The sequence below is a fragment of the Macrobrachium rosenbergii genome, chromosome 28 (genome assembly GCF_040412425.1).
Source record: "Macrobrachium rosenbergii isolate ZJJX-2024 chromosome 28, ASM4041242v1, whole genome shotgun sequence".
Classification (NCBI taxonomy): domain Eukaryota; kingdom Metazoa; phylum Arthropoda; class Malacostraca; order Decapoda; family Palaemonidae; genus Macrobrachium; species Macrobrachium rosenbergii.
Genome location: NC_089768.1, coordinates 35,397,501 through 35,420,000, shown reverse-complemented (window position 1 = coordinate 35,420,000; position 22,500 = coordinate 35,397,501). Strand labels below are relative to the sequence as shown.

The following is a 22,500-nucleotide window of genomic DNA, read 5'->3' as shown; positions in this document are numbered from 1 at the left end:
AGAGAGATCATTTTGGCAGCCTTCAAGGTTCCTTAACCACTCCATCATCTTGTGGGCCCCCTCCAGTCGAGTTGTTCAACATCTCGATTCCCCCTTCGCTTGGCATGGAGCTCTTTTGTGGAGGGGCATCATCCATCACAATAGGCGCCTGTTTCTGAGGTCATGTTCCTCGTACTTCCCGCGCCATTGTCAACATCTTCATTCACTCTCTCCCATTCCGGCTGTCTTGACTTGTCTGCCATAGGCCGCCATTTTCGGTATACTTGGCTTGTTCCCGTCTGAATGTTGACTTCTTCTTCCTCCTCCTCCTCCTCCTCCTCCTCCTCCTCCTCCTCCTCCTCCTCCTCCCCTCCTCCTCCTCCTCCTCCTCCCCCTTAGACCCATCACTCCTCCTCCTCCCCCTCCTCCCCTTATACCCCATCACTCCTCCTCCCCTCCTCCTCCTCCTCCCCTAGACCCATCACTCCTCCTCCTCCTCCCTACCCTAGACCCATCACTCCTCCTCCTCCTCCTCCTCCTCCTCCTCCTCCTCCTCCCCTAGACCCATCACTCTTCCTCCTCCTCCCCTAGACCCATCACTCTCCTCCTCCTCCTCCCTTAGACCCATCACTCCTCCTCCTCCTCCTCCTTAGACCCATCTCTCCTCCTCCCCTCCTCCTAGACCCTCACTCCCTCCTCCTCCCCCTTAGACCCATCACTCCTCTTCCTCCCCTCCCCTAGACCCATCACTCCTCCTCCTCCCCTCCTCCTTCCTTCCCTAAACCCATCCTCCTCCTCCTCCTCCTCTAGACCCATCACCCACGTCCCCTAACCCACATCCATCGGATGACTCACAGTGCTCTTCAGCATCTGCGCCAGGCTTACTAGAGCTCTTTTAAAAATTTATGGAGCGTCTTGAAATAACACAGAATCATTTCAAGCTGCTCGATGTGATTTGTGCCATGTGTTCATGTGACTTGTGCGGCTCTGTGGTACTTCGGCTTTGCCGGGAAAACCTTCGCTCTAAAATGGTGGAATTCTTCTTCTGTCAGATCGTTTTTCTTTTTTGAGCGAGATACATGAAAATTATTTATCGTTTTTACTTTTTTTGTCAAACCCCCAGATTACTTGACAGACCATGTGGTGCTTTCAGCATTTTTTTTTTTCCATGTAGTGTCTTGAATATTTATGCTGATGTATAGCTAAGCATTTTCTTACAGATGCTTATCTTGGGAAATTTGATTTTTAGACATGAAAAATTTCAACTTCGTTAGTTTTGTATGTGGCTCTCTCTCTCTCTCTCTCTCTCTCTCTCTCTCTCTCTCTCTCTCTCTCTCTCTCTCTCTCTCTCTCTCTTCGTGTCATAGACATTTTGGTTGCTGAAGTTGATATAATGGGAAATTTTTTCATTTTTTATTAAGCTGAATTCTCTGCTGTCACGATAAAGATATTTAAAGGACACATAGACCAAAGCACAACGTTGCATAGGGAGATTGGTTGGTTGATTTTGGATTATGCTGGCCTTATGCCAGCCTTATGCCAGCACGGGCTCTTTCCCAATGATGGCCCGTAAGCGAGTTGTTAAAAAGTATCATAGGCCTGTTGTGGACCTCTGAACTCTCCAGCCAACTGAGACGACAGTGTTAGCTCTCATATTAAGCTGCAATTTCTTTCTAAAGCATCAAATTCTTTGGAAACTTGAATTGCAAGTTAAAGACCCCTGTGGGCTTGTTCCATATGAGTAGGATTTGTCTTCTGAATAATAAGTAATAATGATGATAACATCCATATATTTTTTATTCCTTCCAGAAAAGTCTATTGTAATTCAGTTAAAATGCTTATGTAACCTTTGGCCCATATAATCTGAAATCAGACAAACTTTATCAATTTTAGGCCAACATTTTGTACGTTGTCCTGCAAACTTTATAGTAATTTTGCAACATCATTTTAGGAATTCTTCAGGCGAAATTTATAGCAATTTTAGACCATGATTTTAGACATTTTTCAGGCGAATATCATAGCAATTTTAGACCATTATTGTAGACATTTTCAGGCAGATTTTACAACAATTTTAGACCATCTTCTTAGACATTCTCAGGCAACCTCAGCCCATCATTGTAAGCAGATTTTTCATGTAGTTGTTTATATAACAAACTCTGAATGCTGTGATTTATTCTGATATAGCAATTGACTTCTCTTTTCCTTATCTTTCCCAGCAACATCAGCAGCTGTGCAGCAGGATATCACCCTGATAGTGGTGTTGGCTATATTGGTGCCCTTGGTACTCTTCCTGCTGGTGATTATCTTCAGGAAGTTCAGCAGGAAAGAGAGGCAAGGCGGTCCTATGTACGAAATTGCAGCGTCAGGTTTGTGGACTTGAGATTTCATGCTTTGCAGTACAAAAGATATCTGTCTGTACAAAGATTATTGAACTGTTGAATTGTACAGTTTTTGATGCATTCCTCAACCCATTCTTAATGCATGACTTGTGCACTGGAGTTTTCTAAATTCATTTACTCTTTTTTAATTGTATATAAACTCAAATAGTGTCAGTATTGATACCCGTATATTGACCACAATACATGTATGATGTTAGAACACAATTCCCTCATTTCCCAGACTACCCGAAGCCCTTCTACCGCGACACGACCAAGAAACTGAACGGAATAGTGCCTGACCTGACCCAGAACGTGGGCATGGCTCCCTTACCCATCACTGCCACGACGCATCCCCTCTGCTACGACCATCCCTACAGCGACCCGACGTCGGTGTCGAGCGGGCACAAATCCAACATGGCCCTCGTCGATTCCATTCACGAAGAACATTACTCCTCTCCCGCCAGCGGAGGCGGAGCCTCGGGGAGCGTCACCTCGTCCTCGGAGCATCACTACGACGTGCCTCACGTCTGGGGACCTCACTCTCAGGACTCCCCGACGCCCTCGGATGGCGTGCACTCGAAGCTCTCCCGGACGGTGACGCCTCCCACTCTGGACGGGAGCGTCGGGAGTCGAGGGCTCGTCGAGTTTCCAGGGTCGTCGCTGGACAGTAGACAGAAGAGCAATTCTTGCGCTTCACTGTCCTTGGATGAGTCGTCCAGTAAGTGCGCAATGCTTCGCTCTTTTTTTTTTGGAGGGGGTGGGGCGGGATAATGGGGACCCCAATATACACTTCCCCATGTACAAAAGATGCACATGTATTTATTTTGATACCAAGAAATGTTGTGTTGATAAAGGTTCCTCCATTTATTATATACCACCATCTTATTACCGTAGAGCATATAGTGTAATGGTAAAATATACGATAATTTTTACATGAATACGATATATTTTTACGATAATTTTGGTAGAGAAACGATAATTTTGAAGTATCTCTACGATAACCTGGTCAGAAGAATCTGGCAGCCCTGCCCAGTGACGGAAAATATAGATGGTGTTTAGTCTTTAGTTGTACAGCTAATTGCTTTGAATTTGTGTAAGAAAAGAAGTGACGCAATGTATCAATTTTAATTAATAATGATTATGAAGTTTTTCGTCAGTTGCTAAAGGGTTTGTTTATTGATTGTTTTCAACAGAGAATTTTAATCTTTAAAGAACAGAAAGGCTCGCATTTTGAATCAAATGAGATCTTTAGGAAGTTAGAGTTTTAAGTTGAAGTTGCTTTAGGAGTTTCTTAACATCAAACAAGTTAGACAAAATGAATAAATTAGACAACCATTCATTACCGAGCCCTTTCAAAAAAGAGGACTTTGACCTCAGACGAGTATAATCCACGTTTCACCTGTCGAGGCTCACGTCCCACTTCAGCTACCTGCTCAGACGCCACCCGCGACGGCCAGCAGATCCCGTCGGGCGTCCCTACGGGAGACGGGACGGCTTGGGGCGTGATGACAGCCTCCGGAGGGCGGCTGGTCGTGTCCGAGTATGGAGTGGTGCTCACCATACCCGCTGGAGCCTTGCCGCCGGAGACCCGGCAGCCCGTCTACGTCACTGTCACCCCGCACCCCCACCATGCACCCCGCCTGACGGATAGACAGGTAGTTCTTCGGGCTCTCCTGACGGGGAGTTTTCCCGTCTAAAGTCAGCGGCTAACGCCTTAGGGATTATGAAGAGAGTTCAGTGGAAGTGATAATGATGATTAATGTTGTGTTTTCATTTATATTTTTAAATAGGTATCTAAGGAAAACTAGTTTATTATTATTATTATTATTATTATTATTATTATTATTATTATTATTATTATTATTAAGTCCTCGTGATATTCATTATCATTATTATCTTTGAATATTTCTGCGATTCCCAATATTAGCTATTTACAGCTAATTATTATTATTATATTATTATTATTACTATTACCAATATTATCACTAAATTCTAATTCGACATCCATTATTATTATTATTATTATTATTATTATTATTATTATTATTATTATTATTATTATTTGGAGGGAATAGACCCCCTTTTCAAACAGGTCTTATTAAAAAGGATGGCTGTATTATGCGCATAAGATAAATTCGCGTAATACAGCCATCCCTTTAATATTATTATTATTATTATTATTATTATTATTATTATTATTATTATATAATTTGCTACTATTACCAATACTACTGCAGAAGCTATGACTGATGGCAAATTGATGACAGAAGACCCCTTTTCCCCACTCTGTCCCTCAGACGCTGCTGAGTCCCGTGGTGACGTGCGGCCCCTCGAACGTGTCCTTGCTGAAACCTGCTGTCCTCTCCTTCGACCACTGCGCTTCCTTGCAACACGCCACCTGGCAGCTGCACATGTTCGCCACGTCGACGCCCTCGTCCCCACACCACACGAATTCCCTGTCCTCCAACAGCAGCGAGGAGCCCTGGTTCAGGCTCATCACCCTCGGGGAGGAGAGGATAGACACGCCCATCTTCACCCAGCTCGACGGAGCGCAGGTTAGTTTCGTGTTTACCCGATTGGGGGCGTTGTGGTCGCCTTAACTCTTCTTCTTCTTCTTAATCCATTTAGTTTTAGTTTCTGGAGTTACCAGGTTTCTGAGCAGGCCGAAGTGCTTTGTACTTAGCTCCTAATCTTCTTCTTCTTCTTCTTCATCCATTTAGTTTTAGTTTCTGGAGTCACCAGGTTTCTGAACAGGCCGAAGTGTTTTGTATTTAACTCCTAATCATCTTCTTCTTCTTCTTCTTCTTCTTCTTCTTCTTCTTAGTCTCTTGAGTTAACGTTACTTCTGATAAGTGCTTTGAATAAGTGCATTGTATTCTCAAAGAAGTTATTTGTGAGTAGCTGATTGCCACTAGAGAGGATTAGCGTTACCTCCTAATTTTATCCTCTCGGTCACTTTAGTTTTAGTTTCCTGAGTGACAGTATTTCCAAATGAGTCGGGATGCTTTTAATTTTTGAAAGGTGTTGCTGGTAACTGGTTGGTGGCAGTAGGGAGGATGTTTCGTTTACCTTCAACTTGCACTTTTAAGTTATCGCACTGGCCTTATCAGATTGTTATCTATGGATAGCGCGTTTAATGTATTTCCACTGAGATCAAACTCTTAGTGATAGAAATATTCTCTGTCAGTTTGATTACGAAGCCAAAATGAACTCGATTTCACTTAAAATCAAAACAAAATTTCTAGTCATTTCATTTTTCATTCATTCAGGCACCTTAGATGAAAACATATCAGTGGATTAATAATTAAGTTTAGTCGTATAGGTCGACAGAGTCCACTTAAGGAACTCGCCACAGAATTTCTGCTCATGTGACCCCAGTCACACACACATACAGTATCCCCTCACACAACCTAAGGTCCATTTCTTTACAGATTGTTCAGTCAGTACTGAAGTTTGTCTGCCTTATTTTTCCCCTTTTTTATACTGACTTTTTTCCAGTCTGTACTAAACCTTTCAGTTCAGTTACTGAAGCACTTGCAAGTCTTGTTTGATTTCGCTCTGAAGTCTCATAGGCAAATGGTAGTTCAGTATCACCTTTCAGCCAGCCTTTCTGCAGTGACCTCCTAAGGAAAGTGATTCGATTGGAAACCTCCTTTCTTATGTTCAGGATTTCCTTTCCCTGCTCTTGGACACGTTAAAAGTGGGACTCTTGGATCAGTGTGATGTATCCATAAATGCGTTATACAGTCTGTAATTAATTACTGGGATTTTGTTGCTTTAATTTTGGCTTCTTTGATCAGTTGTCTAAACAGAAATCCTTCATTTGTTCTCCTTCAGACACTTGTCATTGTATTCTCCAGAAATATCCACTTGTTATTAGTCTTTGAAATATCTTACTAACTTTAATAGTGTCCACCTTTAGTTGTGTATAGGCCCCATCTGATTTTTTCGACCTATCTATTTTTAACTTTTCCTATTCATCATTTAGACTAGCAGCACCTTTTTCAATCTTCTTCTTCTTCTTCTTCTTTTCTTCTTCTTCTTCTTCTTCTTCTTCTTCTTCTTCTTCTTCTTCTTCGTTTAACGTGCATTTTCCCATTTTTTGTTTTTCAATCTAAATCTCTAGTTATACTGTGCACAGTTGAGCTATAAGACAGCCTTCCGTAATTCGAAATTTTTGTCATTCATGTGATTTAGTGGTGCGAGGATCAGTAATGTGGAGGTGGGCAGTAACGAACACTTTCAATTCAACCCCTCAGTAGGGGGCAGAGCAGTCAGTGCACCTCAAATGGTGCACAGTAGGCATTACTTAAGGTTCGTTGCAGCATCCATTCGGCCCCGTGGCTGCAAGCCCTCTCATTCCTTTTACTGTACTTCCGTTCATATTCTCTCTATTCCATCTTACTTTCCACCCTCTACTAACAGTTGTTTTATAATGCAACTGGGAGGTTTTCCTCCTGTTACACTTTTAAAACCTTTTCACTCAAATTTTCCCTTAAAGCGCCTTTGGCCCAAATTTCATATTCCATTTCATTCCATTCCATTCCACGCTCACATAATATCGAACAAATCGTTAGGATATTGAAGTGCTGAAACAATTGTCCGTCCTTTCCTGCTTTTGACACTTTTCTGTAACTTACTGACACTTTTCAGGTCATATCCTACACGAAGAATGTAGCCATTTACACAATCCACTTCGTAGTCACTGCTATTATATATTTTTATCACAATTCTTGAACGCTTTAATATTTTAATTACTCTTTTATCTTGAGACCTCAGCTGATTGGCCCAGAAAATGTCACGTGACTGCCGTATTCAGACGGGAGAGTGCTCGTACATCAGTCACCCAGCTTGTGTCAATATAAAGCATATTGCATCCGTAAATACAATATAAGTAATTACCGAAAAAGTAGTACCTGAATAGTTAAAATGACAAGTTGGTAGAATATTTGGGGGGATTATGGCTGGATTTGGGTAGATTGGTGGAAGAATTACAAGGATTTAGGCTGGTTTAAATGGATTTAAATAGATACAGGTGCATTAGAAGTTTCGTAATCCCCCCCTACCCCCCGGCAAACGAGTTAAAATAATTAAAAGACCAGGTGTGTACAGGTGTGTAAGGAGATTATTTTAGGGGAAAATAACACCAACTCATTTGGAGGTGGTTAAATTTTTGTTTGATACAAATACGTTTGTCTTTTGCGAAGACATTACTTTATTATTATTATTGCAAACTTCCTTCACTGAACCACTTCATGAACGCGTTTCTCTCTCTCTCTCTCTCTCTCTCTCTCTCTCTCTCTCTCTCTCTCTCTCTCTCGTTTTTAAGAAATAATGGAAGAGCGTCGTAAATACAGTGGTAATGTAATAAATGCCACGTTATTTATATATATATATATATATATATATATATATATATATATATATATATATATATATACATATATATATATATATGATTATATATATATATATATATATATATATATATATATATATATATATATATATATATATATATATATATATATATATATATATATATATATGTATATATGCATATATATATAAATGGAGAATAAGCGGCTTGTTAAATAGACGGCTTGTTCACCAGCACCAGTAGAAGCGGCAGTATCTAGCTAACTTTAAAATCGTCCAAACGTCTCTTAATTCAAACTTAGAGACGTACAAATGTCTGTGTTACGGAGACTGACATAACCCGGAAGAGTTTTAATTAGGGAAAGTATTTTTTAATATATTTTTTTTTTACCAAAGGCTTCTCATAGTCATATACCATATAGCCGCTGACCACGATGGAGCTGTTGCCGCGAGCGGTCGTGTCTGAAAACGAGCTCTGTGACGTTGAGAACTAAATAAAATGGATAAATAAATAAATAAATAAATAAATAAATGAATAATTAAATTCCATAATTTCAAATACATGATTTTATTGATGACGTAATACTAAAAAAGTGAATTAATATAATAGATAAATTAGTAAATAACGTAATTAGGTAATATATATATAAATAAATAAAAAATAGATACATAAATAAATGAAAAATTAAAATTCCAGAATTTCAATATCATCCATGATTTTATCTGTGACGTTGAGGACTAAATAAAATGGATAAATAAATAAATGAATGAATAAGTAAATAAGTAATAAAAAAAATAAATAAATAAAAAATAGATAAACTAAATGAAAAATTAATAATTTCAGTATTTTATCTGTGACGTTGAGGACTAAATAAAATAAATAAATAAATGAAATAAATAAATAATAAAAAATAAAAATAGATAAACATAAATAAAAAGGTAATATATATATAAATAAATAAAAATTTGAATAAATCAGAAAAATTAAAATTCCATAATTTCAGTATCATCCATGATTTTATTTTTTTTCAATTTTTTTTTTTTTTTTGCGCCCATTCGGCCATCATTCTGCCAGTCAGACGAGCCACTATTTAAAATTCAGTGATGATTAATAATTCATTTAATAAATACTTTTCTGTGTAAAGTATGTGTATGTCTAAAATCTCAGTTTGCGCCTTTTTTTTTTTTTTAAGTTCTTGTGGCAACTTTATTGAGTAGTCACGAGTTTTGTGTGCTCAGAAATCCTTTTACCAATATCTTTCGTACATTTTGGCTCCACTAATCCAAAATCATGAACGTTCCTATCGTGGTCACGCTCCAACTGGTATATTGCTTTATGAGGAGTCTGCAATATTTTGTTTTATCATTGTTTATCGCAATGTTGTCCAAAATTTCTTAAATCTCTGATATCACGTTCTCCATCTATTCAGTAACTTTTCCCGTGGGTCCAGAAGATATGATAATTAAAGCGTTTCTTCATTTTGAGCTTCGATCTGTCTGCATAACTTGTCGCAACTGAGTTTTGGTAAGTACTATCTATTTGTTTCCTCACAGTTTCTTATAGTCTCTGTCATTTCAGGAAACTCAGATATTCTCTCTCTCTCTCATCATACTGATGAAGGTCATCATTTTCGAGAACGAGTTTGTCCTCGTTGGATTTTCCAAAGGTCGTCGAACCTCGGTCAGCAAGATGGTCCATGCACACGCAGTATTCCAAAGGATGAAGGATTTTTATTTGAATCTTCATGAGAACTTACCGTATTGCATGACGTATTTGCTTTTCTGTCAGAGTGGGCGTGGTGCCCACGGTCACAAATGCCCTCGGGTCCAGCCTCCATCATCGAGAGGCTTAAGAACGCCAAGGTCACATGTCACTGATCGGGCAGATTCAACTGTGTCCCGCGTATTCATTTGGACTTCTAGTTCATCTTCAGTTCTGCCTCTTGCCAGGGTCACTACGCTGTCTATATTATCCTCACTTGGTTTATCTCAATCTTCCTATAAACCCAAGGGTTTCTTCGTGATTTGTTTCAATCACCGATTTCACTGTCGATCATTTTTGTAGTTACCCGCGTCACAGAGCTCGTTTTCAGACACGCCCGCTCGCGGCAGTTGATTGAAACGAAAAATGATGAAGCGTATAAGTTTAAAGAAAAGTAGAGATAAACCAAAGTGGAAATAGTGTGGGGAGTGTAGAGGCGATAGCGAGGGTTGGGAACTTCACGGATGAAATGCATACCAAATGGCTACGTGGAACTGGAAAGTGAATTTGCTTAACCAGTGACAAGTGAGCCGTGATCTGTTTCTAAACCGAACAAATGATGCAGATTTGATCCGATCGGGTTATTTGTGACTAGGGTATACCACAAGCACTGTGATCGAACAGCGGGTATGGCATGTGATGTGATAAGTTCTTACGAGGAATCGAATAAGTTGACCTTCTATGGAGGCCTTGCGTTTTCAGGAACCAAAGACCAGTACTCAACATGCTTTGGATAATCCAGTGAGGTTGACAGACACTCTCGAAAAAGGATTACCGAAATCAGTACAGCGAAGGACAGAATATCTGAGTAGCCTGAAAATAAGAAACGAAAGGAACCAGGAGAATACAAGTAGAGAACACGTACCCAAAATCAGAGGTGACTAAGAATGAGGACTAGTTAGAGCTCGTAATGAGGAACCATTTAGTTTTCAAATAATCCGGCCCAGAGGAGACGGTACTGAACAGTTGAAGAACATAATGACAGGGACCTGAGACACCCCGATCGAGTCTCCAGAGCAAGGGAAAGACTGTCACTGTACTCGAAGGAATTCGGTTACAGGGGAATGCTACAAGGTGCAAATACAGAGCTAGGGAAAAGAGAGAAATATAACTTTTTGCTGATGGTAGGGAAAAGGAAATACCTCAGATTATGTAAGTCAGTGCCCTTGGTGATGATGATGATGAAGAGACGTTAAATAATTAATAAAAGGCATGAGCCTATGGCTTGAATTATAGGGAAATTATTTAGTTCAGTCTGGAAATTATTCAGTACTAAGGATGATTTATTCAAAAACGGTCTTCATCGCAATAAAAAAAAAGAGGTTTTCAAGAAAGCTTTTCCCCTTATGAATTCGTCTGTTACATTCAACTTTTAGAACTGACCTCACCCAACACCTCTCCTATAGCAGCCACGTGACCTCAAGTTGTTTTTAGGTTGTTTTGTTTATATTTTTTTTTAAATCCTCTCCGCTGCATTCTGTTCTTCAACCTTATGAATATTTCCACAACGTTTTCAGATTCTGCTTATAACTCTCAGTCAACTGCACGTATGAATATTTCCACAACTTTTAAATATTGCCACAACTTTAGAATAATCATCTGCACTTATAAATATTGCCACAATTTCATCCTAATCATCTCCACTTATAAATATTGGCACAACTTCAGAATAATCATCTGCACTTATAAATATTGCCACGACTTCAGAATAGTCATCTGCACTTATAAATATTGCCACGACTTCAGAATAGTCATCTGCACATAAATATTGCCACAATTTCATCATAATCATTTGCACTTATAAATAAATATTGCCACGACTTCAGAATAGTCATCTGCACATAAATATTGCCACAATTTCATCATAATCATTTGCACTTATAAATAAATATTGCCACGACTTCAGAATAGTCATCTGCACATAAATATTGCCACAATTTCATCATAATCATCTGCACTTATAAATATTGCCACAATTTCATCATAATCATCTCCACTTATAAATATTGCCACAACTTCAGAATAATCATCTGCAGTTACAAATATTGCCACAAAGCTTCAGATTCTGCTATTAACAATTATTCATCCACATTCCAATTTGTGGGAGAGTACATCTTGCCTTAGTCGTCTTCTAACACAGCTTAAGTCAATAGTCTTCATTGTTCTTTCATTTATTTCAGTGTTCATTATTCTTTCATTTATTTCATTCTTCAATATTCTTTAATTTATATCCATTTATATCCCTCCCCTACCATAACTTGTCTAGTAGTTGTCATTATTCTTTCATTTATCTTCCGTTTTCATTATTCTTCCATTTATTTTCCGGTTTCTACCACTGGCTACTGAATGTTTCCCTTTCGTACCCCCTGAAAATAATGTTTAAGTTTCTTCTAGTTTATATTTACATTTACGCTTACATTTACACCACTGTTCTACATTGTCTCACCTTTGTATCACTTCCCTATATAACCGATTTAGTGATATTTACCCTAAATCCCACATTGATTGACGTGTCTAGTTTATATTTACACCACTTCTCTGTATTTCCCACTTTTGTATCACTTCCCTACATTTCTACATTTATTGATATTTGCACTACTTGTCTATATTTTCCCTACATTTAACAGTGTTCATTTTATCAAGTATTCTGTATTCTGTTATTATCTTATAAACATTTAGGTTTCAAGTATTATGTTATTATCTTACAAACATATAGGTTTCTTATAGGTATCAAGTATATAAACACATAGGTTTCATTATCTTATAAACATATAGGTTTCTTATAGGTTTCAAGTATATAAACACATAGGTTTCATTATCTTATAAACATATAGGTTTCTTATAGGTTTCAAGTATATAAACACATAGGTTTCATTATCTTATAAACATATAGGTTTCTTATAGGTTTCAAGTATATAAACACATAGGTTTCTCTTTTAGGCTTCAAGTATTCTGTATTCTGTTTGTTTCAAGAATTCTGTATTCTGTTGTTATCTTATAAACATTTAGGTTTCAAGTATTATGTTATTATCTTACAAACATATAGGTTTCTTATAGGTATCAAGTATATAAACACATAGGTTTCTTATAGTTTTCAAGAATTCTGTTATTCTATATGTTTCAAGTATTCTGTTATTATCTTATAAACATATAGGTTTCTTATAGGTTTCAAGTATATAAACACATAGTTTCTCTTTTAGGCTTCAAGTATTCTGTATTCTGTTTGTTTCAAGAATTCTGTTATTCTATATGTTTCAAGTATTCTGTTATCATCTTGTTTGTTTCAAGAATTCTGTTATTCTATATGTTTCAAGTATTCTGTTATCATCTTATAAACACATAGGTTTCTCTTTTAGGCTTCAAGTATTCTGTTATCATCTTGTTTGTTTCAAGAATTCTGTTATTCTATATGTTTCAAGTATTCTGTTATCATCTTATAAACACATAGGTTTCTCTTTTAGGCTTCAAGTATTCTGTATTCTGTTTTTATCTTCACTGGTATATAAGATTTTTAGCTCTAACCACCTCCTCCCATATCTAGTTATTGACAGCAGTACAATTACAGTAAGGCGATGGATTGACACTTACAAGCCCGTATAACTTCAATGAAATCTAAAACATTTCATTCACAAACAATTTCAGTGACTACCTTCAGTACTTGAACTGTTGTAAAGGTGTGAGTGTTGTACAGCATAAGGTTCAGACAGATTCAGAGGGCAGAAATGTTTTAACCAAGCTTTTATTGAAACAGATTTTAATATACAAAGCAACCACGTGAATGTCGAAGTACAGCATAATGTGATAGTAAACCGTACACTGAATGGACATCTAGTTCATTCTCCCAGCACGCCAGGATCTTGTTCATTTTTTTAGTCGTTCTCATGGCACGTTTTGTTCTCCTATCTCATTTACACGTACCTGGAAGAGAGGATTTAGAAAGACAGAACAGGATAATTGCAAAGTGTAATGGGAAACCATAGTTTTTCACATTTATTTTATCTCTCGTTTGTAAACATTTGAGAATCTTGTTTGTTTACCTCAGTAAGGGGTTGAGAGTATCGCGAGTTTGCCTTGCAAAGACCCCTGGAATTCTGGAAATTAGAGCAGTTTGTTTCTCTAAACTCAGTAGGGGCAGAGAGTGTCAGTAATAGACTCCTGAAAAGAGCATTATTTGTAATCTGGGTTAAAAATGTGAAATTAAATACTTAAGGAAGGAAGTAATTGAAGAGCTGAACTGACCAGGTCAAAGATTAAAGTGTTCTGTATTCTTGGAACTGACTACTATCGACGTGAAATGTCAGAGGAAACTAGGACAAATTGATGGGAAAATGTCGGATTGAAGCTTTTAAATTGCAAGACAAAGTGACGCAGAGCTAAAAGAACTCGGGAAGTCTAGTTGAAGTGAAGAATTATGATGTCTGTAATGTGATATAAATGAAAAACTGAAATAGTCCTGGAAATCAAATTTGTACCAGTCAAGACCCCAGAAAATACAAGAATTATGATGTCTGGAAAACTGAAATAGTCCTGGAAATCAAATTTGTACCAGTCAAGACCCCAGAAAATACAAGAATTATGATGTCTGTAATGTAATATAAAACTGGTAATAGTCCTGGAAGTCAATTTTGTACCAGTCAAGACCAGAAACTACAAGGATAATTATGATGTCTGTAATGTGTTATAAAAGAAAAACTGAAATAGTCCTGGAAGTCAAATTTGAGGAGTATAAATGTTCAGAAAATGATTCATTACTTGATATTATTATTGGAGAACCGAAAATCTACCGGAAGTCACTAATTGAGAAGCATGGAAATGAAGGAATTCTAAAGCAGAAAATTATAAAATCTGACTAACTAAGCTCTTTCTGAAAGTGCAGAAACTTCAGGTTTAATGCCTGGTATGGAAATGAATTTGTTAGTTAATGTGAAAATCATGAGATTGCTTGGACGGCTTAAAATGTTTAAATTAATGATAACTGGAATCAGCAGAAAATTCAGGAAACGCTGGTGAATGTGGAAAATTACTGCTGGGAGTTCGAACAATTTCAGGATATGTCTTACTTGACTTCTCAATTAGGTAGTGTTGGAATACCAGATGATTTGCTGGCGTCACTGATAGCAGAGGAGAGTTGTGCAAATTAAACTAAACATAAATAATAAGAGCAAAAAATTGCAATTTGAACTCTCACCTGTGAGAGCAGACAACACTGAGTTTTCGGCATTAGTAAGTGTTGACATCTGAACTTCTATTGAACTGACTTCTGTGAGCTCTCTGTTAGGTCCTTTCGGCTCTGCAACAACATCCGGGAACTTGGAATTTTGTGAGTTCTCTGTCGGAAGATATTGCAAGTTCGGCTGTCACAAGTCTGCTACAACATCCAGGAACTCAGTTACTCACTGACTTCTGTGAGCTCTCTGTTAGATCCTTTCGGCTCAGCTACAACATCCAGGAACTCTGTAGAGTAACTGACTTCTGTGAGCTCTCTGTTAGATCCTTTCGACGTCTTCGGCTGTTACAAGTCTGCTACATCATCCAGGAACTCTGAACTGACTTCTGTTAGGTCCTTTCGGCTCTGGCAGCATCATCCGGGAACTTGGAATTCTGTGAGTTCTCTGTTGTCGTATTAGCAAGTCCTGCTAAGACCTCTTAGGTCTACCTGAAATGACAATTACTTAGAAATAGAAAATTCTCTTCCAGGGAATTCAATTACTGTTCTTGGATGCTTGAACTGTCATCCTGCCTGAACATTTGACATCTGAGAGCAAACAAAAGTGAATTTTCTGAAAAATAAATTGACTTCTCGAAATACGAGGTGTGAGGCCTACCTGAAATAATAGCTTCTAAAATTCCTCCTCAGTTATTTCAAAGAAGTAATTGCATAGCAGCAAGTTTCGTAAGGGTTATGCAGTTGACCTCTGGAAAAAAAAAAAAAAGCTTCATTAACGAAAATTGAAAAAACGAAAAACAGAAGAATGGAGTGGTGTGAAGAACAAAATTATAGGGATCACTGAAAGAGATAAATGGACATACTGACTTGAAATTAAATAAATGTTCTAGCATATTAGTTTTTACTGTACAAAATAGTCACTTCTTGAAGAGTTTGTAAACTTTAAGAGCAGAATGAGTTCTCTGTCAATTTTCATACACACTATAATAACAGACAGCAAACAGCCGTCTCTTTCGCGTCTGCTTCCTTCTTATGTCCTAGTACTATTGACCTGGGAACCCTCTCTATATATTGCTTAGGTTTATTCTAGAATGCTGTACTTCAATCATCAGTTACTATCGACTGATTCTGCAAGAAAGTACAGTTTTTCCCATCACATCCAAGTTAGTAAAATGTAGCCACTCTGGATAAAGACTAACACAAATTGTCTGCAAGATAGGCTAATAGAATTTGAGTAGTTAGATGTGAATGCCAGTTGGTTAAGATACCCAACAATACTTTAATACTTATTTGGTAATCCTAGGTATCTAAAATAAATGGGTAGTTCAGGCAAGGTGGCAGAGAAGTTCGTATTCATTTCATGTAAGGTTTATTCACAAATCTTAACCTAACAAATTCACATTCTGCTGACCAACAAGACTAAACTTACTTGGCAATCCAAAGTTTATTCACAAATCTTGACCTGACCAACAAGACTAAACTTACCTGGCAATCCAAAGTTTATTTCACAAATCTTAACCTAACCTAGCAAATTCACATTCTGCTGACCAACAAGACTAAACTTACTTGGCAATCCAAAGTTTATTCACAAATCTTAACCTAACCTAACAAATTCACATTCTGCTGACCAACAAGACTAAACTTACCTGGCAATCCAAAGTTTATTCACAAATCTTAACCTAACCTAGCAAATTCACATTCTGCTGACCAACAAGACTAAACTTACTTGGCAATCCAATCATCTAAATAACTCTGGGTAGTTCAAGGCAAGGTAGTCGAGAGGTTCGTAATTATATGTAAACCTTAGATTATTCAGAAAGTTTAGCCTAACCTAACTTAACAAATTTCCGCTCTAAAATTTCCACTCTACTTACCTATGTAAACCTTAAATTATTCAGAAAGTTTAGCCTAACCTAACTTAACAAATTTCCGCTCTAAAATTTACACTCTACTTACCTATGTAAACTTTAAATTATTCAGAAAGTTTAGCCTAATCTAACTTAACAAATTTCCACTCGACTTACCTTCAGATTGCAAAACTGTAATCCTGTCCTTTTATGTAGGTACACATGATGACAGAGGAGCTCCAGCAGTTCGTCCTGGTAGGGGAGAGCGCTGGCTCCAACTCAGCCGTCAAGCAACTGAAGGTCGTGGCTGCAGCTCCGCCACCCACAAACTCAGGCGTCTTGACTGTCACTCTCCACATCATCCAGGACACTATGGCAGAATTAACAAGTAAGTTTGACATGTTTAACCCTGATACAAGTAACAGTTGTTTAGTGATAATGTATAAGAATTCTAATAATGTAAATAATGCAAAATGTCTCTAACTTAACTTAACTCTCCAACTCAAAAGGTATAATTAAGAAAGAGCGGAGACGTGGGGCTTCCTTACTGGACAAACCAAAGACGCTGTTACTGCAAGACTGTGGTGCAAACTTATGTTTGACATTAGATGATCTTGGTCCAGGATGGAGAATTCCACCTCCTTTCCATTATCAAGTAAGTTCAAGATTGACAAAATGCTCTTCAGCCTGTTACGTGTTCTGTATAGCTGAAAAACATGTTGACTATGGAGTGCATGGAGTTCAAATTTCCTTTCCATTTTTTCCAGGAAATCTCTTTTGAACGCTTATGGGGGTCTTCAAATGAAGCTGTCAGTGCAGCTTTTACTTTAGGCCGAACTGAAGGCACCTCAGCCCCTCTCTCATGTCGCCTGTTAGCTCAACAGAAAGGTTCTTCAACCCACAGGCAGATTCTCCGGATTAATTCGGACTTCCCTTACGCCCCAGTAACTGCATCCCCGGCTCACATTGCACCAAGGACTTCAACAGGTAAACAGTTTCAAATCGTAATGGTTTCAAATAAACAGATTTAGTGTTTTCATCTGCCACTCTTGTGTTACATACTAGAGTCTAGGTTGATGTAATTATTTCATATCAAACTTGAATTCTCACCTCACAGTAACTTCTAGTAGCGGATGTTCCTCTCTGGTTACCCTGACTCCCGAACCAGAAGCTTTCAGGCTACCTCAGAGATTACGGCAAGAGCTGTGCCGTTGCTTAGACCCACCTAATGCTCGCGGCAACGACTGGCGATTACTGGCTGCCAGGTTGAATGTTGACAGGTGGGTAATTGTCTCTGTTTGTTCTTAAAGGATATGCAGTCGTTGCAACTCTGTCTTGCTGAGCAACCTAGGGCTGTTGAACAGGATCATTCCAGCAAGACATGAGAATGTTCTATCTCATACAGTATATGGATTCTTGTCTTATCTTTGTCAATTTTCGCAAAAGGTCCCCAATTTACCATGTTTTCTCATCCCAACAGGTACTTAAACTACTTTGCCTGCAAGCCGAGCCCCACTGAACACATCCTTGACTTATGGGAGGCGAGACACAGAGAACCCAACGCACTGACCGACCTTCTGAATATTCTGCGAGTTATGGGCCGTCCAGATGCTGCCCATGTTCTGGAATCTCACTCGGGAGCCTGGATATGAGGCGGAGTCGGATCCTGAAGGATCTGAGTTCCTGTGAACTGAGAAATGTACCACTTTCATGTTCACAGACCGGGTTGAAGGCACGGTGGTTTATTGACAGCTTTTATTGTTTGAGAGTGATTCTTTACAAGTACTGTTTTTTTTCAGTTTTGTTAAAAGAACTGCCTTGAATCAGTCCAAGAAGTGTAATGGGATGTGTTGTAACTGTACATTGTTTGTGTAATGGTGAAAAAATGTGAAACACGATTGAATTGTTTAATTAACACAGTTCTAAAAAATAAAAACATATTGACATACTGATTTTAAGACTAGTATAGAAACTTGTGCAATTGAAAAAACAAAGGCTACATAGCTACAACACACAGAGTGAATTGGTGCAACAGAACAAACACTGTTGGTGCAATAGAACAAACACTGGCACTGTGTTGATTTATGCAGAAGTGCCATAGTATAAAAATAAAGGGGGGGTTGGTTTAGTTAATGCCCCTCATCAAACTCTCTCTTTCTCTCTCTCTCTCTCTCTCTCTCTCTCTCTCTCTCTGAAGACTGGAAAAGGACTGCTTACAAGAAGCAGAAAGTGACTCACGGTGGTTACTTTACACTGTACATTAAGTGTTCAGAACAATTCGTCCAAGTTTGTATAGAAGTATGTTACTGAATAGCTATGGCCTCCCCCCTAATGAGTTTATGATAGACAAATTAACCCCCTTCCCCCTTCCCCCCTCCCCCATTCCTTGTAGCTGCATGCCCACTGAAATGAAAGATGCTGATTGTCCATAGATTTGTTACTCATGGCCAGCAGTTTTTTTTTTCTCTCTCTCATTTGCTTTTGTACATAAAGTTCTTCGCAACTGCAGGAAAGAAGTGGTATATAGCGTGATTCTTGTGTACTGAAAGATGATGTATAGTTTATTTATTTATACATTGTGATATAGCCATATTACTAGTGTAAGGGACCACACCTGACTTATAATAAATAGAAACCGATTTGTTACATTGCTCTTCAAAGAGGGGAAAAGGACAACGTAGGAATATTAGTACTGTATAAAATGGCGGCATCTCTCAACATGTGAATATACTACTACACTTAACAAGTTTACCTGTAGCTCCGTTATTTGTCTCAATAGCGTCTCGACTACAGTTCCCTTTGTCTAAAGATTTTTCTTTTTTTTTTTTTAAGCTCTTTTTGCGATGATCTTGCCCGCAGGTCGAATGCAGTAGAGCGCTGCTACTGACTGAAATCCAACTAAGTGCCTCTGCTACCCGTTGGAAAAACAAAGTAAAAAAATGTCCTATATAGATTATATTAACAGGTAGTATGTGATGGTCAATAATATCCTCCCCAACCACCCCCACCCCATATCCTCCCTCCCTCCCCCAGAGGATTACATCCCATGCTGGGGGAACCCTACTCTTTTTTAAATATATATATATAACTTTTGTTTTTTTGTTATAAGATTAACCAAGTTACTTGTACTATCTTCTAGTCCTTGCATGATGGAAATAATTGTCGGCGAGTGAATTCCACCGCTAAGGGAGTCGTGTCCCTTGTGTTTGTTTCACACAAGAGAGGACAGAGTTCTTGTTTTGTACTTTCCATGATTTGTGTGTAGACTTAGCACTCTTCTAATTTTTTTTTTTTTTTTTTTTTTTTTTTAGACTTCTTGACATGATCAGGTAAAGTTAGGACGTTGCGATCAATTAACAAAGCGACTGAAGTTACAGCAGTTTTTTTTTTTTTTTATTATTTTTCCATTTTTCTGTATGGCTTACCTTTTTCTTATCTGATCAGCTGCGGTGAAGTGATATTAAGAGCCATTGTCAGGTTAATAAGAAGCCTTCTCACTCTCTCTCTCTCTCACTCCTCCCCTATCTCTTTCTCTAACCCCCCTCTAACTCTCTCTATCTCCCTCTGTTTCTCTCTATCTACTGTTAGGAATTGGTATTTGTAGGTAGGTACTAATGTCTTGGTCAGTGTCTTCATCAGGAATAAAAGAGAGAGAGAGGGTTTTCGGTACGCGTACATTCGTTCATTGGAGGGTGTCCCGGAATAAAGAATTAATGCCACGTTAGTGGAACCTAATTTCAAACGTCCCCTTTCAATCGAGGGATGATTGGTTGATTTTTAAACACAGTAATTGCAAAGTTACGAGACCCTGGTGACTGACTTACATTCGTTCCTGATTTTTCAAAACTGACATTCTACTCATTCAAACGTTTATACTCTAACTCGACGCTTCGAAAATCAGGAAGAATTGGATTTTTGGCGCCTGATTTTTAAGAACTGACACTCTACTCATTCAAACGTTTATACTCTAACTCGATGCTTCGAAAATCAGGAAGAATTGGATTTTTGGCGCCTAGTTTTCATTTTAAAAATTCTCGATTGTAAAATATTCGTAAATACTACTGGTTTTGATGTTTCCCAACCACGGTGTTGCGGTTACGTAGTTCTGTTGAAAGTTAAATGTGACTTTGTACGGTGCGAATTTAATTTATAATCTGGGCCAGATAGCTTTGCCTTATGACTAGGATGTGCAGGAAAGCCTCTTATTAGACGACTGTGTCACGAGAGAATAGTTGGTCCTCTGAAACGTTTTTACAAGGTGTGAAGAGATAAGAAAAATTACCGGAAAAAAAAAATTATACGAAATTCCCCCAACCTAATATTTTTCCTAAACTAGCCCATTTGATACAGCCCTGTAAAAGGTATTCATGTTGTTTGTATGAATTTTATATATATAAACAAGATATTAGTGTGTGGAGCTTTTTTGGATGTCTTCCTGAGAGTCTCAGACAATGAATCATTTTGGAAAATTGCGGTTGGATGATGTTCCAAAGTTTTTTCACTTTTTTTGAGGTCTTGTCCTTCAGACAAAGTGCTGTTAAAACACGCAGGTTTTTTTTCCTCCATCAGTTGGACGTTATCCAGCATGAATTAGATAGCTAAGGGATTTTTTTTTATTTGGTAAGCTTAGCGCAAAGGTGAACTTTTTACTTATTCAGTTTTTGTTCATGCACTTGATCCTCCGTCATAACCTTCTACAAGTGGAAGGAATCTTCTTTTTTTTTTTTTTTTTTTTTACTGTGAAGCTCCGTCAGCTGAATTGGAGGTGATGTTTTTCCTTATGTATATACATGTGGAAGGAATTTTTTTTTACTGTGAAGATGAGTCGGCTGAAATTGGTGATTTTTTTTCTTATCTACTTGTGAAAGGAATCATTTTCTTTTCACTGTGAAGATGAGTCAGCTGAAATTGGAAGTGTTTTTTTTTTATCTACATGTGAAAGGAATCATTTTTTTCACTGTGAAGATGAGTCAGCTGAAATTGGAATTGATTTTTTTTATTATCTCCATGTGGAAGGAAATTTTTTTTACTGTGAAGATGAGTCAGCTGAAATTGGAGGTGTTTTTTTTTTTTTTCATCCTTATCGAGTGGAATGTTAGAAATGGTGTTGAAATGGAGAGAGAGAACGAAATTGGTGCTTCCAGTTCTACTTGAACCGATTTTCCACCGAGGCTCTTTTAGACAGGCAAAGGAAGATGAAATGTGAAGTCTTCGGAAAGATTAAAAAGGCGATTGTGATGTAGTTTGTGTTTCATTTATCCCTCTCCCCAAAAATAAGATGTACGGACTACTCGTATAAGGCCAGCTTAATCTTTGAATAGAATGGCCACTTGCAGTGCTGGGTATTTGAATAACTTCTGCTCTTAAAATCTATATCTCATGTCGAAATCTAATTCTATTTCAGTGGGTATCACAAACTTCTATTGATAATTTTTCGGAGCAGGATTCTACCAATCGTGAGAATTTGGATAGAGATGAAAGTAAGCAGTAGCGAAGGGAATTTAAATAATTAAAATACAAGTTATTCTTAGAATAACGTTCTGCAATTCCCAGTTTCTTTTAACTCTGTATATAATGAAAGCATGAATAAAGACGCAAAAATATCCTTATGTATATAATGAAACGAGGAATAATGATGCACAATCCCGTGACGTATAAAATGAAAATATGAATAATGACAGACGCAGAAAACTCCTAATGTATATAATGAAACTATGAATGATCATGTAAAATTTCCTAATGAATATAATGAGGAACAATGAATAATGCAAAATCTAAGTATATGATGAAACGAGGGATAATGATGCAAAGTCTCCTGATGTATATAATGAAAAGATGAATGATCATGCAAAGTCTCCTAATGAATACAATGAAAATATGAATAACGATCAATAATGACGCAAAAATCTCTCAATTCATTATAATAAGATAAATTATGAAAAACCTCCTGATGTATATAATGAAAGTATGAATAATGAGGCAAAATCT

At 37.7% G+C, this 22,500-nt stretch overlaps 1 protein-coding gene and 1 long non-coding RNA gene across 3 annotated transcripts in view; one reads left to right on the top strand and one right to left on the bottom strand.

Moving 5' to 3' along the window:
* The window catches only part of LOC136854242 (netrin receptor UNC5B-like), a 602,045-nt gene extending 580,291 nt beyond the window's left edge, over window positions 1–21,754 (top strand). For both annotated transcript variants that reach the window (XM_067130599.1, XM_067130597.1), the window contains 9 exons: window positions 2,196–2,345; window positions 2,599–3,075; window positions 3,783–4,012; window positions 4,655–4,912; window positions 16,729–16,900; window positions 17,022–17,167; window positions 17,280–17,499; window positions 17,630–17,792; window positions 17,993–21,754. In XM_067130599.1, coding sequence (XP_066986700.1) covers window positions 2,196–2,345; window positions 2,599–3,075; window positions 3,783–4,012; window positions 4,655–4,912; window positions 16,729–16,900; window positions 17,022–17,167; window positions 17,280–17,499; window positions 17,630–17,792; window positions 17,993–18,164 — 1,988 coding nt within the window. In that variant the 3' untranslated portion in view covers window positions 18,165–21,754. The remainder of the gene's footprint in view (window positions 1–2,195; window positions 2,346–2,598; window positions 3,076–3,782; window positions 4,013–4,654; window positions 4,913–16,728; window positions 16,901–17,021; window positions 17,168–17,279; window positions 17,500–17,629; window positions 17,793–17,992) is intronic.
* Window positions 14,545–16,826, bottom strand: LOC136854244 (uncharacterized). Its single transcript, XR_010857670.1, has 3 exons — window positions 16,690–16,826; window positions 15,324–15,413; window positions 14,545–15,154 (listed from the first exon to the last, which is right to left on the bottom strand). It is a non-coding gene; the product is annotated as an uncharacterized lncRNA (long non-coding RNA).
* Window positions 21,755–22,500: the final 746 nt, after the last annotated feature.